This window comes from Anolis carolinensis, chromosome 2 (assembly GCF_035594765.1).
Source record: "Anolis carolinensis isolate JA03-04 chromosome 2, rAnoCar3.1.pri, whole genome shotgun sequence".
Lineage (NCBI taxonomy): Eukaryota > Metazoa > Chordata > Lepidosauria > Squamata > Dactyloidae > Anolis > Anolis carolinensis.
The window spans coordinates 202,436,286-202,454,043 of record NC_085842.1 but is presented as its reverse complement, the minus strand read 5'-3'; the positions used below and the strand labels follow the sequence as shown (position 1 = coordinate 202,454,043).

The following is a 17,758-nucleotide window of genomic DNA, read 5'->3' as shown; positions in this document are numbered from 1 at the left end:
CTCCAGGTCATCTAAAAATCTGATCCATTTTTAAGTAATCCTCTATAAAAAATAATACAGAAAGGCACCAAAGAGATGGAGATTTATTTGAAATGTCTGCTATGTGCTCATGAAGAAACCTGCATTTGGATTAAACTAGGAGTCCTCAATTTTTTTAAACCAAGGACCAGTTCATGGTCCATCAGACTGTTGGGCGGCCGGACTATAATTTGAAAAATACATTAATTCCTAGGCACACTGCATATACTTTATTTGTTGTGCAAAAGAAATATGAAAGAACAATACAGTATTTAAAATGAAGAACAATTTTAACCAACATAAACTTACCAGTATTTTAACGGGAAGCATGGGCCTGGTTTTGGCTGATGAGATAGTCAAGTTGATTTGGATTGTTGTTATTGTGTGCCTTCAAGTCAGTTCAGACTTAGTGCAACCCTAAGTCTAAAGTTTAAGGCAGGGGCCAAGGAAATAACCTTGGAGGTCTGCATCCGGCCCGTGGGCCTTAGTTTGGGGACCTCTGGTTTAATCATTAAAGTCTAGACTAAAAAACAGGTTGCTTGTTTACCAGTGGAGCTGGTGGAAGTAACCACTGAAAGAACCTCTAGCTGTGTGCCTTGCTCCTTGATCCCTCCTCTCTTGATGAGTTGCTACGTGTGTTGAATTGCAGCCATGAAGGAAAAGTGCAGCCATTGTGTTTCAAATAGGACAAACAATTTAGTTCAGAGTTAATGGTCAACAATATAATAGTGCTTGAGAACTGCTGATGTAAATTATGTGGAGAAATTCTGGAATGCATTGGAAAGGCTCCCATATATTCTAATCGGATCTGGGGAAAGATGCCTATGATAATGCAGTTGCTATAAGAGCTCAGCTTACATCTGTTGTTTTCTTTCACATATTTTTCTTGCCACTGGATGCATTTGCAGATCGTCAATATTGTAATGATTATTTTGACTGCTCTGCATAACAAGACGAAACAGCAAAACCTTAGGGTAGCTGATTAACTTTGACTTTCCTCACACCCATGACATATTGTGTATTAAACACTGTTTGGAAACTACAAATGTCTAGACGTGATCTGACCATTTTGCTCATCTAGACTTTCACACACTGTTTTTTTGTTTTTTGTTGTTCGCCAAACATGCAATTTGAAAACTCTTGCGTAATGTTGCTTTTACTAAACACAGAAATAAGAACGTTAGCAGAAAAGGGTACTGATCCATTATATGGGTGGAGGCCACTAGGGGGTGCTAGACAGAGAATAATAGTTCACTTTTCGGGAGAAGGTGGTTGAAGGAGCTAAACCATTTAGATTGTTTAACTAAATGCGGATCGGGGTATAGGGTGGCAACCTATGCTGGATGGGGTCACCCTCCCCCTGAAAACACAGGTCTGTAGTAAGGGGGTCCTCCTGAACTCATTGCTAAGCCTGGAGGCCCAGGTGTTGGCAGTGGCCAGTAGGGCCTTTGCACAATTAAAACTTGTGCGCCAGCTGCAACCATACCTTGAGAAGCCAAACTTAGCCATGGTGATCCATTGCTTAGTTACATCCCACTTAGATGTGCGGCGTCTTTTTACCTTTCCTGCTGAGGCGATACCTATTGATCTACTCGCATTGCATGCTTGTGAACTGCTAGGTTGGCAGAAGACAGCAAGAGCTCACCCCAACTTTCAACTTTGAACTGCCAACCCTCGGTCAGATTTCTTGCATCTAGCGGTTTAACCTGCTGTGGTACCGCAGCCCCACCAGGCAATCCAGTAACATCACAATCCAGTAACATCACAAACATCACCACTTCATTTAGCAACAGTCTTTGTGATTTGAACAGACATAAGTACTTTGATTTATATAGAGAGAGATGATACATTTACTATGAACTGCTTTGTATATTGTGATGCACTCATAGGTTTCGAATTGGAATGAAGGTTTCTAGGGTAACACAGCTCAGTCATGAACACATGGTAGGGGAATGGGGGAAAAGAGGAACTACTACAACCTAGGGGTAGCTACCCAGTTCATGTGTCCTCAGCAGACATGCTTGTTCCTGATAATCTAAAGCAGAGGTTCCCAAAGTGTGCTCTGCAGAGCCTCCATGAGTGATTGTGGAAACTTGAATGAGTAGAACTCACTTTTTCATGTTCAACTTTTTGCCCTTTCTTTGAACATCATATTTTAAGTGGCAGATAGGGAAAGCAGCTAATGGGGGTCATTTGCAAGAATCGTTAAATTTGCTATCACAGAAAAGTTTTGTTTTAAAAAAATCCAGCTTTCTGATATTTAATTGGAATTATTTAGTTATTTAATGAAACATATAATACTTTGCATTTTAAATCCTGCAAATGTTGTTTTCTTCCTTTCACCCAGACCTTAAAACAACCAAAGTTCTTCCTGATACTGCATCCAGACAATATTTGACCGGATGACCGTTAGTGTTTAACTTGTGAAAACAGTCTTCCAACAAGTGCCTTTTGAGTTAAATAAGAATTTCATTGGCATACCTGCCAACTAACTGGTCAAATATTGTCAGTTGGCTACCTATTATATATGACAACACCCAAATATTGTCAAACTATTTGGGGAAGCCAAGAATGGAGTTTAAATTGGCCCTACAGTTGGACCAAATGAGGCAGCTACTTCAAAGCGACAGATATTCCACCAATGGCCAGTTACTGTGACTGTTAAAATCTTGAAACATAATTAAACGTTTTCCCATGACATTAAGTCTACTTGTGTCTGACTCTAGGGGGTGATGCTCATCTCCATTTCTAAGCCTAAGAGCCGGCGTTGCCATAAATGCCTCCAAGGTCATGTGGCCAGCATGACTACATAGAGTGCCATTACCTTCCCGCCAAAGGGATACCTATTGATCTACTCACATTTGCATGCTTTTGAACTGTTTGGCAGAAGCTGGGGCTAACAGCATGAGCTCACCCCATTCCCCAGATTTGAACCGCCGACCTTTTGGTCAGCAAGTTCAGCAGCTTAGTGGTTTAACCCACTGCGCCTTGTAACAGAAAACAGAGCAAAAACAGGTCTCAGTAGCAAAGGTCTCAATTTGGGCCAGTCAAATTGAAAAATATCCAGACTATCATGTTCTCATAAAGCTTTTAATTCTTTTAGGCTACTACAAAGATTTTATGGATTCATGAATCTATCCTGCGTTATACCATTTGATTGCTTGTGTCATATTTGTAAGAGTTTGCTCTTTCATAAGCTGCCCTGGGAATGGCCACCGAGGGGCAGTAAAACATTTTAGAAATCAAATGAAATAATTCATTACAGGGTTTTAATATGATGGTTTCACAGTAACTGTTGAGTTATTTACTTTTGTAATAGACTTCAGTATCAGATACGTTCATGCCTAAGGTATTACTCCAATAGAATATTGTTTTTAAAAACCTTAAACTCATAGAATTAGAAATTACCCCAAAGGTAATCTAGTCCCACACAAAATCCAAAGCTAATGCATCACTGACAGGTGATCTCCATCATCCAGACTGGGATAGGAATTATGCCCTTCTCCTGATATTATAGAACTGCAATTCCTGGCATTTTCCACCATTGGCTATGCGGGCCAGATCTGTTTGGAGCTGCAGACCAACCACATCCTCACATCCAGGGAGATTAGACTGGCATCCACCCTGTCCACCTTCCGTAAAGACCTAAAAACGTGGATGTTCCGGTGTGCCTTTGAGTAAGAAATCTCACAAGATAGTCAGCCCAATTATACCTCACTATCAGCTACTGCACTTTATCACAGTCCCTTGTCCTATAGACTTTATTGTTTTTATTGATACTGCTCTTCTACCATATTTATGATTGCCCGACACCATCAAATTAGCCCTTCCCAGAGTTTTAAAAACCACAGTGCTATTTAGGTTGATATTGGATTGCTTTTTAAGCTTGTTATCAAAATATCCCGTTATGGAAATGCCTCATCTGTTTTGGTACAGTCCAAGTGGGATGATCTGAAGCTGAATTTTGAGACAAAACCTTCAAATATGGATGTTGCCTTCTTTGAGCTGATTTGCTCCTGTGAAAAAAAAAGCCTAGGAGGCAGGCTTCTTTTGTTTCATTTGCCTGCTTTCCCCCTTTAAAATGACCCGATTTACTGGCTCGAATGGCTACAAGGATTACTGTACATGTAATGCTAGCTTAGAAACACACTCACCTCCATTGAGCAGGGGAGCGAGTTATTCTTTGTCTGCATCTCTCCTCCTTTGCCTGCCTCTTTCTCAGCTTCATTCCCGTAGCGCATGCAATGCTGGAGGAGGAACCGAGCATCAGCTAACTGAGCAAGGCTCGCAGAGAAGTGGGAAATCGCAGGCCGCGTTTATCGCAGCTTGAAAGCTCTCATTGTTTGTGCACATATCTGTATCTTGAATGTGCCCCCTTATATGCAGTGACATGTAAGCACATCAGAGAATGCTTTTAATTGTGAGAATTGTGTTTACCCGTTTTTAAGGAGAATGGGAAATAATAGAAAATATGTGAGACTGTTCTATCAGGCTCTTCCCTCTGTCCTTTGACACAATGCACATACAGTAGAGTCTTGCTTATCCAACATAAACAGAACATTGGATAAGCGAAAATGTTGGATAATAAGGAAGGATTAAGGAAAAGCCTATTAAACATCAAATTACATTATGATTTTACAAATTAAGCACCAAAACATCATGTTTTACAACAAATCAACAGAAAATGCATTTCAGTACAGGGTAACGTTATGTAGTAATTACTGTATTTATGAATTTAGCAAAATATTGCAATGTATTGAAAACATTGACTACAAAAACAGGCTGGCAGAACGTTGGATAAGTGAATATGCTGGATAATAAGAAGGGATTCAGGAAAAGCCGATTAAACATCAAATTAGGTAATCATTATATAAATTAAGCACCAAAACATCATGTTATACAACAAATTTGACAGAAAAAGTAGTTCCATGTGCAGTAATGCTATGTAGTAATTACTGTATTTACAAATTTACCACCAAAATATCACAATGAATTTAAAACACTGACTACAAAAACATTGACTTCTAAAAGGCAGACTGCGTTGGATAATCCAGAACATTGGATAAGCGAATGTTGGATAAGTGAGATTCTACTGTAATATGAAATAAATACAGTGGTAGAATAATACAGAACAATATAATCTCTAAAACTAGGACAGTAAATAAAGAGCAACATTCTGAAAGCAGGGAAATTGGAAATTCCACAAAGGAAACAATCAGGGCCAGCTAACACCTCCCAAGAAAGGATTCTTCCAGAAAGGAAGCTCAGAAGGGAGTGAAGCAGTGTGTATTACCAAAGTCATTATTATTATTATTATTATTATTATTATTATTATTATTATTATGTTGCTGTGAACCATGAAAATGAATACAATCTGGCTCCAAGTATTCAAAAACACTAAAATCAGAATATATAAAAATTACTGTGGTATAATAAAACAGAACAATACAATCTCTAAAATCAGAACACTAAATAAAGAACAACACTCTGAAAACAGGGGAATTCCACACGGGAAACAATCAGGGCCAGCTAACACCTCCTGTCAAAGTATTCCCATCATCAAAGTCTGGCAAATCCTCTGTTTTCTGAGGGCCACAGACAGTAGAAGCACATAAAATATCGCAAAGAACACCAGTCTGGAAACAAGGGAATGCCAGACAGGAAACAATCAGGGCCAGCTAACACCTCCCAACAAAAAATTCACTCAGGGAGGAAACATCCACACTTTAAAGCCACAAGGCCATTACATGCTAATCATTTTGCCTAATTACAGCATTCATACTTTCCTCCAACAGACAAAAAAAACCAATCAGAAATATTGTATATTCGCAAGCTTTAGGAAATAATATCCCCTGATGGCGTAGCGTGTTATAGCATTGAGCTGCTGAACTTCTGAACCGAAAGGTCACAGGTTTGAATTGGGGGCGCGGAGAGAGCCCCTACTGTTAGCCCCAGCTTCTGCCAACCCTAAAGTTCAAAAACATGCAAATGAGAGTAGATGAATAGTTACTGCTCCGACGGGAAGGTAACAGCGCTCCATGTAGTCATCCCACATGACCTTGGAGGAGTCTACGGACAATGCTGGCTCTAATGTCAGGGGAAAACCTTTACCCTTTACCTTAACTACCACCAATTCCTCAATACTTTATTTCCCATACCACCCTACTTCGCCACAGCAACGCGTGGCCGAGCACAGCTAGTAATAATATAATCTAATACTAAAACTTTATCTATAACCTGTCTTCTCTCCCTGCAGAGACTCAGGGCAGTTAAAAGCATATGGGTTGGAGAGCAGACCTTGGGCACACTTAGGGCAGTGGCCGAGAAGTTGAGCAGGTGCCTCACAGCTCCACCCTCTGAGAGCAGCCCTTCAGGAAAGGAGTAATTGTAGAAGAATACCTCCAAGCCTTGACCCAGAAAGATACAATGACTAATAGTATCAAAAGCAGCTGAGGGTCCAGCAGAACCAGCAAGGACGACACATCCCCCCCCATCCAGTACCAAATGTAGATCATCCACCGAGACTACCAAAGTTGTCCCTATTTCATGTCCAGGCCTGAAAACAGACTGAAATGGGTCTAGCTAATCCCCCTCAGGAGCCGCGATGGCGCAGTGGGTTAAACCCTTGTACTGGCAGGACTGCTGACCTGAAGGTTGTGTTGGTGACCTGCATGTTGCCGGTTCGAATCCATGAGATGGAGAGAACTCCCGCCTGTCAGCTCTAGCTTGCAGGGACATGAGAGAAGCCTCCCAGGCCTCCCTGGGCAACGTCTCTGTAGACAGCTAATTCTCTGACACGATTTTAAAAAATCCCCCTTATCCATGGTGTTCTGTTATTTGTACACATATAATTATTATAAAATGTGGGCCTTTCTCCTCCAGAATCTCTGTCCGGCTAGAAAAGATTGTGCTGTTACCTAACCTACCCATTGAATTTGTGAGCTGCTTCTACATATAGTTTCAGTTACAATTGAGAAGATAATTGGACTGGATCAAAGTTTAGTCAAGCTTAAAGCAGTTCCATTGAGATCAGTAGTACCTAAATTAGGTGTGGGTAATTGTTCTATTGACGTCACCAGGTCCGCTGTAAGCCGTACTTTATCCAGTTCCTGTTAACATGCATAAAAATACAATATTGTCGGCCATTCTGTCCCACGTAAAAGATTGGGCACAACACTGCTTTGCCCTCAGTTGATTCTTTTATGGAAAAAATGTGATACTGATTCTTTTTACAATATTATTTCCATGCCAATGGAAGAAACTTTGGTTTTTTCACCACACTACATCCAGGTTTCGGTGCCTAGATCTCTTTGAATGTAGGCAGTATATCACCTGTGATGTAGCAAAGTGACAAAAATAATTGCACTTAATTTTGTGCTTGTTCATTGTTCAGGTAACAAGTACAAGAGGTGCAGGATTTTCCTCCCAAAGGTAATGTAAGGAGGAATTTGACATTTCAGTTTCATGTTTAAAGTAACCATTCTAAAGTGGTCTGGTCACTTTCAAGAGATTTAGGCACTGAAACCTGCCCATGATTCATGCTTCAGATATCTTAAGATAACCTCGGGATTGATGCAAGACTTACATGTTTTATGTTGTGTTTGTGATTGTTATTTATAGTTTTAATGGTTTTAATCTATTGTTATATGTGGTTAACTTGATACGTGATGTTTTATACGTGTAAGGCATGAATTATGTTGTGAACCACTTTGTGTCCCCCCAGGGGTGAGAAAAGCAGTATATCAATAAATAAATAAATAAATAAATGTGTCTAAAATGAATTGTCTGTCTCTAGAATGGTAAACAAGAGAGAATAAACAAATAAAATCACCTAACTAGTATAAATTTTTCAATAATATCTAATTCTGTTGAAACTACTTGATGCAAGTGAGACTTTAGTATATGGGAAAGTCTGCCATTATGATACGACTGGATAGGTATGGATGCATGTGATTTTGCATTTCTTATGGACAACCTGCACATATTTATTCAGTGCATGGATATCTGAAGAAACTTGGGTAAAAAAAGGAATTTAAGATTAATATAAGTGACCTGAAAGTTTATGATGTTGGCACTGTGCTATCTCATCCATAAATGTTCTTTGTCATTGCATGTGATATTCATCATGGGATAGGTACACATGTGTGGAGCAGTCTGTAGTCCTGGTGCTTGGTAGGAAATTGCTTTAAAAGGATGTACAGTAATTAAATCTGTTTTCATCTTCAGGGTTGAAAATGGGACGCCTCACTTCAATTTCACCAACCTGGATAAATTCATGGATCTTCTGTGGGAAAACAAGCTAAGCCCAGGTAGAGTTTTGTAAAAATCTGTGCATTCTGGATTCTAAATTCCAGTTTTTAGCTAAAGACTTTTGGAAATTCTGTGCCATAATTGACTGCTACTGAAAGCTGTGACAACTCAGCAAATCAGTGCTACAATTGATTTTAAGTTAAACCTTTGCTGACTTTAATAGCAATGTTTGTCATACCTCAAGGGCAAGGTGAATCTGAGTATTTCTGCAGTCTTTCCAATAATGGTAGCACCAGAATGTTTTCCCCAAACTTAGCAAAAGGACTGCATTTTATTTCAGATAGTCTATGTTTGGTTTGTATGGTTTTTATTGCTGTTGTTTAAAGGAGGAGCTCTCGTCTATAACCTAAAGTGGTCCAGGCTACATCCACATTTACTACAAATTGGGAACTATGCATTAAAACAAAATGTTAATCTCAACTGGAGGCGAACCACTGGATCCACTGAAAAATAATAAACCAACACTTCTCTAATTTCAATTAAATCATTGGGTCTGCTCTAGTTGAGGCTGTCAGTTGGTTTGAGGCCTATATTGGAGATTTACGATTACAGATGAATTTGTGGAAATGTTGTCAGATGTGTATATCAGATATGCACCACAAGCTTTTGTTGTGTGTGGATTCTTTGGTGGTACCCATATTTTTTTTGTTGCAAAATTACCATTGTGGTTTTCCATTGAAATTTAGTGGAAAACCAATAGGTGTGCTGTAGTTGGTAGGGATTATTTCTATTTATCGTGTCAGAAGTGAATTGAGAATACAGTTATAATGTATAGAAAAACCACAAAGTGAAAAACTTTATAACATTATATTAAATTTCCTTTGACCAGAATCTGGCCACTTCGAGTGTCTCTAGTGTCGCTGTAAAAAGGCCCTCCATTGTGCATGTGACAGGGCTCAGGTTGCATCGTAGTAAGTGGTTGGTGGTTTGCTCTTTTCTGCACTCGCATGATGTGGACTCCACTTTGTAGCCCCATTTCTTAAGGTTAGCTCTGCATCTCGTGGTGCCAGATTGCAGTCTGTTCGGCGCCTTCCAAGTTTCCTAGTCTTTTGTGTGCCTAGGGGAGAGTTTCTGGGTTCTGGGTTTTAGACTGCCATTTTAAAACTCTGGCTTGCTGAAGTGTTCCTGTGAGTATTTCTGCAGGTCTTAGGAAACTATTTCTTGATCTAAAGTATTGGCTTGCTGTCTGATATCCAAACAGAAGATGGGGCGGAGATGTCAATGCCTTGGTCTTTTCATTATAGGCTCTACCTCCCGGAGGATGTCAGGTGGTGCAATATCGGCTAAATAGTATAATTTCTCCAGTGATGTAGGACGTAGACTTACTTTACTTACTACTTACTTAGGCGATCCCTCGTAGGCTGAGGACGATTGTCTTCCATCTCTGTTGTCTTGGGGGTGGGTTCTTAGGTGGCTGAAGAGACCTATTCTTGATCTGCATGTTCTCCCGCAATGAGGACATCGGTTTCCAGGTGGAAGGCGGTCCCGGTCAGGGTTGGCTTGATGCTCCTTCCTCTTGGCACGTTTCTCCTTTAAGCCCTACATTCGTACCTCTTCGAACTCCGCAGCACTGCTGGTCACAGCTGACCTCCAATTAGAGCGCTCAAGGGCCAGGGCTTCCCAGTTCTCAGTGTCTATGCCACAGTTTTTAAGGTTGGCTTTAAGCCCATCTTTAAATCTCTTTTCCTGCCCACCAACATTACGTTTCCCGTAGACACCCTGTGATAATGCAGGATGTCTCATTAAGAGCTGTTTTAACGTAGTGAGATGTGTTCCACACTGGGTATGTATACACAGCATCAGAATAGCAAAGCGCAAGGGCAAATGTCTTCACTGTGTCTGGTTGTGATGCCCAGGTTGTGCCAGTCATCTTTTGTATTATATTATTTCTAGCATACTCTTTTTGCTTGATATTCAAGCAGTGCTTCTTATAAGTCAGAGTAGGGTCCAGAGTGACTCCCTGGTATTTTGGTGTTCTGTAATGCTCCAGTGGGATTGCTTCCTAGGTAATCCTCAGAAATTGAGATGCTTGTCTGTTCTTAAGATGAAAAGTACACATCTGCATTTTAAATGGCTTAGGGATCAGCTGGTTTTCCCTGTAATAGGCAGTAAGAGCACCTAAAGCTTTGGAGAGCTTCTGTTGAACCATTTCAAAGCTCCCTGCTTGAGCAGTGATGGCACAAACGTCAGCATAGGTGAAACTCTCTGTCCCTTCTGGCAGTGATTGATCATTTGTGTAAATGTTAAACATTGATGGAGCAAGCATGCTCCCCTGAGGCAGGTCGTTCTGCTTTCGCCATCTGCTACTCTGACCCTGGAACTCAACAAAAAAGCTCCTGTTTTGTAGCAGATTTCCTATGAAGCGGGTGAGGTGGTAATCCTTTGTGATATTATACATTTTTTTTTTTCAGGAGGAGGTGATCATTTACAGTTGGTAGGGAAATGAATTATATTGACTATCCAGGTGATTGAAACAAATATGTACCATCACACTCAGCATCATATGAAAGTTAATGTCAGCAAATTCATGATTCCTTCATATGCAAATGTACATTGAACTCTAGTTAAGTATGAGTGGGAAGATTTAGTTTGATAATAAGTATGATAAATTGTAGGGCCCCTGGTGGTGGCGCAGTGTGTTAAAGCACTGAGCTGCTGAACTTGCGGACCGAAAGGTCCCAGGTTCAAATCCTGCAAGCGGAATGAGCGCACGCTGTTAGCCCCAGCTCCTGCCAACCTAGCAGTTCGAAAACATGCTAATGTGAGTAGATCAATAGGTACCACTCCAGCGGGAAGGTAACGGCGCTCCATGCAGTCATGCCGGCCACATGACCTTGGAGGTGTCTATGGACAACGCCGGCTCTTCGGCTTAGAAATGGAGATGAGCACCAACCCCCAGAGTCGGTCATGACTGGACTTAACGTCAGGGGAAAACCTTTACCTTTATCTATGATAAATTGTATTTGTTAGTAATGACGTTTCCATGTAAAAAGAAGAAAATATAAGTAAAAGTACAGTTTATTTCATTATTTATATGTTTGTTTTTGTTTTGTTTTTTTGAAAAAGTATGATTGGTCAGCTTGAAAGTAGTATAGGGCATCCTTTGAGATGAGTTTATCTAACTAGAACAATAAAACATTCCTGGAACTATTTCCTTCTTCGGTTACATAGGAACTTTTTAAGACAGCAAATCAGATAAAAAGCAAACAGAGAAGTAATTTTTTTTGCTGATTAAAAGAATGAGCTGAGGAGTCCCCAGTTAATTTTTGTACCATTCACAAATAATAAATGCTTCTCTTATCTTCCATAGTCTGCTATCTGTAAAATCTCTCTATAAAACATAATATTATTGTTTCTATCATTGAATACTTTCTTCAGCCTTGTTTTTTTTTTAAATATAGAGATCTGAATGGTTGAACCTGCTCTGACTATCATTGACACGGAATATCTCTGATGTTATGTATGCATAATTGTGTCCTAAAAGCCATTATGATGGTGCAAACTCCCTCACTCACCTCCTTATACATATCTATAGTGCACCCCATGTTGGTATATGAAACTGATCCTATAGATCTTTCATTCTTTAGCATCGTGACCAAAGCAGGACTAAAGGAATCTTATTACCTGTGAATTTAAAACATGTTAATTTATAATTGAATCGGTTTCTTTGTTGTTTCAAACAGGATTTGAATTGATGGGAAGCCCATCAGGATATTTCACTGACTTTGAAGATAAAAAGCAGGTGAGACAATGGAAGGACTTGATAACACAGTTGGCTCAACGATACATAGGTGAGTTTTAAAAAATGTCATTTGTCAGTTCAGCGTTGGCACAAAGTTATATTAAAATATTTTTATCACTGAATCTTTCTGTATTTTACCCTCAGTTTGGTTTCTCTGTGGCTTGTGGTTGTAAACAATAGTAATTTTATAGATGGGAGGACATTGGCAGGCAATTGTATGGAACACTAAATTAGATTGGGTTTCTATGAGTTTTCCGGGCTGTATGGCCATGTTCCAGAAGCATTCTCTCCTGATGTTTCGCCCGCATCTATAGCAGGCATCTTCAGAGGTAGTGATATCTGTAGAATGATGTCCAGGGTGGGAGAAAGAACTCTTGTCTCCTTGAGGCAAGTGTGAATGTTGCAATTGGCCACCTTGTTTAGCATTGAATGACCTTGCAGCTTTAAACCCTGACTTCTTCATGCATGGGGGAATCCTTTGTTGGGAGGTGTTAGCTGGTAACCGAATGTTGGGGTTGTTAAAAAATTATGTACCTTGATATCTAGTGGCTGTTTCAGACATTTACATGACTCTGTTAGCAACAATAAGCAGCCGATGTTTCAGCTGTACTTCATAGGAAAGGAATACATTTGGGAATGCAAGGTTGGGATAAAGACTTAGTGATGCATTTGGTCTGCCAGATCTTGTTTTATTGGAAGAACACAATTTGGAACAACAGTGTTTCATTTGAAATGTTTACATTTTTGATCAAAGTAAAGAGTTCTATGTAATATCACAAAGTTATCATTAATGCAAATTCCATTTTCAGAACGATATGGATTGAATCATGTTTCTAAGTGGAATTTTGAGACGTGGAATGAGCCAGATCACCAGGATTTTGACAATGTCTCTATGACAATTAATGGTAAACTGCTTTTCAGTCCTTTTTATTTTTAATTGAGTGAAGAGGAGAGAATAAAAGGTGAGGGATAATAAAGACATATTCCACTTTAGATCCTGTTAAAGCCTGTTTCCATTCTCATCTCACACATACTTCCTTTGCCTTTCAAACACTCTAAAAGTTAAATCAACATAAATCATTTACCAAATTGGACATAAAGGTGACTTCAGTTATATTACTTAGATGTGACTAAGTACATTGTAAAAATGGAATTTTTATATCCATTTTAATGATGTAGAGTGTTTGTGTTCTTTGTCTAACCTTTTACAAATCCATGAATCGTTTGACCTTTGTTCTTAAAAAAAACAAAACAGAATTTGAGTGTATCAAATGAGCTGGGAATTGCAGGTTTGCAATTATACATATAAAGTGACATGGATTCATCCATTTTTGTAGGTCAGGGTCACCTAGCTCTTCTCTGCTGGGAGGTATAATGCCATTGTTGCTAATGAGTTAGAGGGGTTGCTTGTGAATGAGGTCAGGTTAGAGAGAAATACATACTGCAGAAATACAGCAGCATACATACTGCAGAAATACAGCAGCATGACACCTCTTTAACTGCCTTAGCTCCATCCTGTAAAATCTTGGAATTTGTAGTTTGTTGTGGCACAAAAGTTTTCTGACTGAGAAGGGTAAATATTGTACAAAACTATACGTTCTAGAAATCCATAGCATTAAACCATGGCAGTTAAAGAGGTGTCAAATTGCTATAATTGTGCAATGTGAATACTATCAGTGATCATGCCTTTGTTGACATGGCCTTTCTCTCAGGCTAGGAGAGTGTGACTTGAGCCGAGTAGGTTACTATGGCTGAGAAGAGATTTAAAACAAGTCTACTGGAGTCATAGTCTGACTTGCACTCTCTTAGATCCACACTACATTCATTCCCCTAGATTGTGTGCTATTGTTATCTAAAAATGTATACTTACAATTACTCTATTATTTAACTTCTAGGATTCCTCAATTACTATGATGCATGCTCTGAAGGATTAAGGGAAGCTAGTCCTCAGCTGAAACTGGGAGGCCCAGGAGACTCTTTCCATCCCTTTCCAAAGTCCCCAATATGCTGGAACCTCCTCAGTCACTGTTACAATGGAACAAATTTCTTCACTGGAGAGACTGGTGTCAGGTTGGATTACATTGCTATGCATAAGAAGGTCAGATCCATGTTTCAATTGATGTGGAATTCAGGACATGTAAAATGCTCCTGTCCATAGTTTGTTTGCCTTCATACACTGAAGGAAATGACTACAGTCATCCCTCCTCATTTGCAGTTTTGATTTTTGCATATTCGATTATATTCATTGGATTTGATTAAAATATTCTCTTTAGGAATCTCTGTGACCTCCATAGGACATCTCTGTGTCCTCTATGGTCAGTTTCCTCCAGTTACGCTAAAAGCCCTGGAGATTTGAGGGTAGAATACCTCTCTGAATCTTCTGTGGTTGGATTCCAGTAGAAGTTGACCATGCAATACCAGGTCGATGCGTGGAGTGGATGGAGCAAGCCCCTATTCCATCTCTTGGAAATAATGAACATGGATAAATTGACGTATTTACTCAAAAATAACTATGGCATTCCCAAAAAGCAAACAAACTGGGACCTGGTTAAGAATTTTTTGATTGAAAGGCAAATGAAGGTGCTAATTTAACCCCAATAGAAAATCCAATGTTAATGATGGAAGAATTCAATAAAATAAAAATAAATAAATAAATAAATAAATAAAGAGAAAAGGCTGACACCAAAGCAGAACGAACGGAAAGACCAATTAAAGATAGAAATCTTTCTTTAAGTATCTGTGTGAGAGATGGAAGTGACCAATTATTTTATATTTTTGTTTATTTTACCTTACTTTTCCCTTTTTTTCTCTCTCTTTTTTCTCTCTTTCTTTAATTTCTACTCACTTATTGCACTTTTTCCTCTAAGAACCCAATGTGTTCTTAAACACGTACTGTAATTTTTATTTGAAAACTCAATAAAAAAATTAAAAAAAAAAAAGAAGTTGACCATGACATCATGCTGGAGGACCTAGAAAATGTCGCTACTAATCGTTTACTATAGGCCTTTTGCTAAGTAATAGCAAGGATCTGAACCATTTTCTTACAGCAATAAAGTAGCTGTTATGGTTTAGTTGGGTGTGTTATCTGCTCGCTGTATAAAACAAAGCATTTACTTTGTAGTTTTTAGCTTAGCTTAGCTCAGCTTAGAGCTGATAGCTTGTAGGAGGTGGCTGTTTTGTTGCGGGGAGGTGACATGCAGCATTTGGAAGCTGGAAACAGATGATGAAGTCAATGCCATGACAAGTCAAGGGCATCTTATTTTCAACAAAGTAGACAGAAACTGAACTATTTACTATGTTTATTTTCTGTAATCATAAAGAAGACTCACTGAAAAAGGTGTTTGTTATACTGTGATGAGATCAACTGCTCTGATTTGTTTTGTACCATTGTTGAACTAAAGTGAATGAACTATTTTCATTTCTACTTAAAGACACAATTGACTCATTAAGTTCAGGGTCACGCTACATTAAAAGGGGCTGAAATATCTTTAACAGGATATGAGCATGCTTCCACAAACTGCTATCACCAGTCTGACAGAAATTCCTAAAGAGGTGTTATCTCATGTAAAAACAATAGCATTTTATTTATTCATGGTTTTTCACTTTTAATAGGGGTCCTATGCCCCTAATCCTCAACAAATGTGATGTAGATGGTCTGGACTGAATTTGAAAAATAGCCATTCTATGAGATAGTTTAATACTAGATATTGTATGTACTCAAGTATAAGCCTAGTTTTTCAGCCCTTTTTTAAGACTGAAAAAAACCCCTCGGCTTATACTCGGGTGAGGGTCCTGGTTGGCTTATATTTGGGTCAGCTTATACTTGAGAATATATGGTACATTTATTATTTTTCTCTATTACTGTTGCTACTATTACATTTATTTTACTCTATTTTTATTATTAATACATTTATTATTTCACTCTTATTATTATTATTATTATTATTATTGCATTTATTATTTTACTCTATTATTATTAAAAGGATACATAAGCACATTTACATTGAAAAAGATGAGAATAATGATTTCATCAGAGTTGGACAGTCTTATCTTAAATTTGAGCTTGATGTAAATATTCAAAAACATTTAACCTACTGATGCCTCAATTAATGTAGTTTTATTGGTATCTATTTTTATTTCTGAAATTTATCACCCTTGGCTTATACTGGAGTCAATGTTTTCCCAGTTTTTTTGAGGTAAAATTAGGTGCCTCGGCTTATATTCGGGTCGGCTTATACTCGAGTGTATACTGTAGTTCTTTGCATTCAAAATGCTTCATACACGTTATCTTGTGATCTCTAAAGGGGAGCAATAACATGAGAGAGTTCGGGCTAAAATCTATTTAATAACCTACTCATGAACAATATTTGTTATCACAGGGAGGTGGGAGCTCATTTCACATCTTAGAACAAGAAATTGAAGCAGTGGGACAGATTCAGAAGAGCTTCCCCAGCTTTGCTTCTGTGCCAATATACAACGACGAAGCAGATCCGTTAGTGGGTTGGTCATTCCCACAACCCTGGAGAGCGGATGTAACCTATGCAGCTATGGTGGTAAAGGTGAGCCCACACTTGATCGTCAAATGCTATTAACAATATTGACAGTATCCCTTTCTATTCTTTTTTGGATAACTGAAATATAATAACACAAAGAGTAAACCACTTGAAGCTTCTTGCTCCATTCTTTTTGTTTGCTTTGATACGCATCTGAGATATCTGAAGGGCCGGGCTGTGGCTCAGGCTGGTAAACAACTGCTGCAATAAATCACTCTGACCATGAGGTCATGAGTTCGAGGCCAGCCCGTGGTGGGGTGAGCACCCGTCAATTAAAAATAAAATATAGCCCCTGCTCGTTGCTGATCTAGCAACCCGAAAGATAGTTGCATCTATCAAGTAGGAAATAAGGTACCACTTATAAAAGTGGGGAGGCAAGTTTAACTAATTTACAACGTTGGAATGAGGAAGTGAGGAAGTGCCGTCAGAGTGAATGATGAAGCAGCTGCTCCCCCCTGTGGCCAGAATCGAACATCCCCTCAGGAGAAGGTTAAATTGCCTCTGCGTCTGTCTCAGTTCGATGTGTTTATGGGCATTGAATGTTTGCCCTATATGTATATAATGTGATCCGTCCTGAGTCCCCTTCGGGGTGAGAAGGGCGGAATATAAATACTGTAAATAAATAAATAATAAATAAATAAATATCACAGCTAGACCAAACCTGTAGACATCTAGGGTTGGAGGGTGCTTTCTCAAGTGGAATCTCCCATAAATTAATGGAGATTTCACCTAGAAAATGGCATTGGAAATGTGGTAAACAGAAGGTGCCTCTCACTTGATCGCAGCCAAAGGAAAGCTGTCAGTGTTCTTGCCTGGCTAATCAACAGATTTAGTAGAAGTGTAGGGACCAATGTAATACACTTCTAGTCCCAGCTATCTTTGAGGAGCACTCTGTCACCTGGGCACAAACATTTCATATTTAGATCAGGACCAGGACTACTGTACCATGTGTCTATTCCAGGCTTCACTTTCTATTAGGAATACCGACAATTGGGAGAAGACAACAGAATCTAGGTTGTGATCGCAGTGGTTGAGCAAGGATAGCAGTTCCATTTGTGCAGTTTACCAACCATGACAGTATGAAAATGCCATTGAATGTCTAATTGTTATAATTGAAATTATGTTTTCTTTACAC

The 17,758-nt window shown here is 39.0% G+C and overlaps 1 protein-coding gene across 2 annotated transcripts in view; it reads left to right on the top strand.

The window, feature by feature from the left end:
- Nucleotides 1-17,758, top strand: part of idua (alpha-L-iduronidase) — a 77,406-nt gene that overhangs the window by 33,083 nt on the left and 26,565 nt on the right. For both annotated transcript variants that reach the window (XM_003223350.4, XM_062971548.1), the window contains 5 exons: nt 8,245-8,327; nt 12,012-12,119; nt 12,880-12,975; nt 13,966-14,168; nt 16,450-16,629. In XM_003223350.4, coding sequence (XP_003223398.3) covers nt 8,245-8,327; nt 12,012-12,119; nt 12,880-12,975; nt 13,966-14,168; nt 16,450-16,629 — 670 coding nt within the window. The remainder of the gene's footprint in view (nt 1-8,244; nt 8,328-12,011; nt 12,120-12,879; nt 12,976-13,965; nt 14,169-16,449; nt 16,630-17,758) is intronic.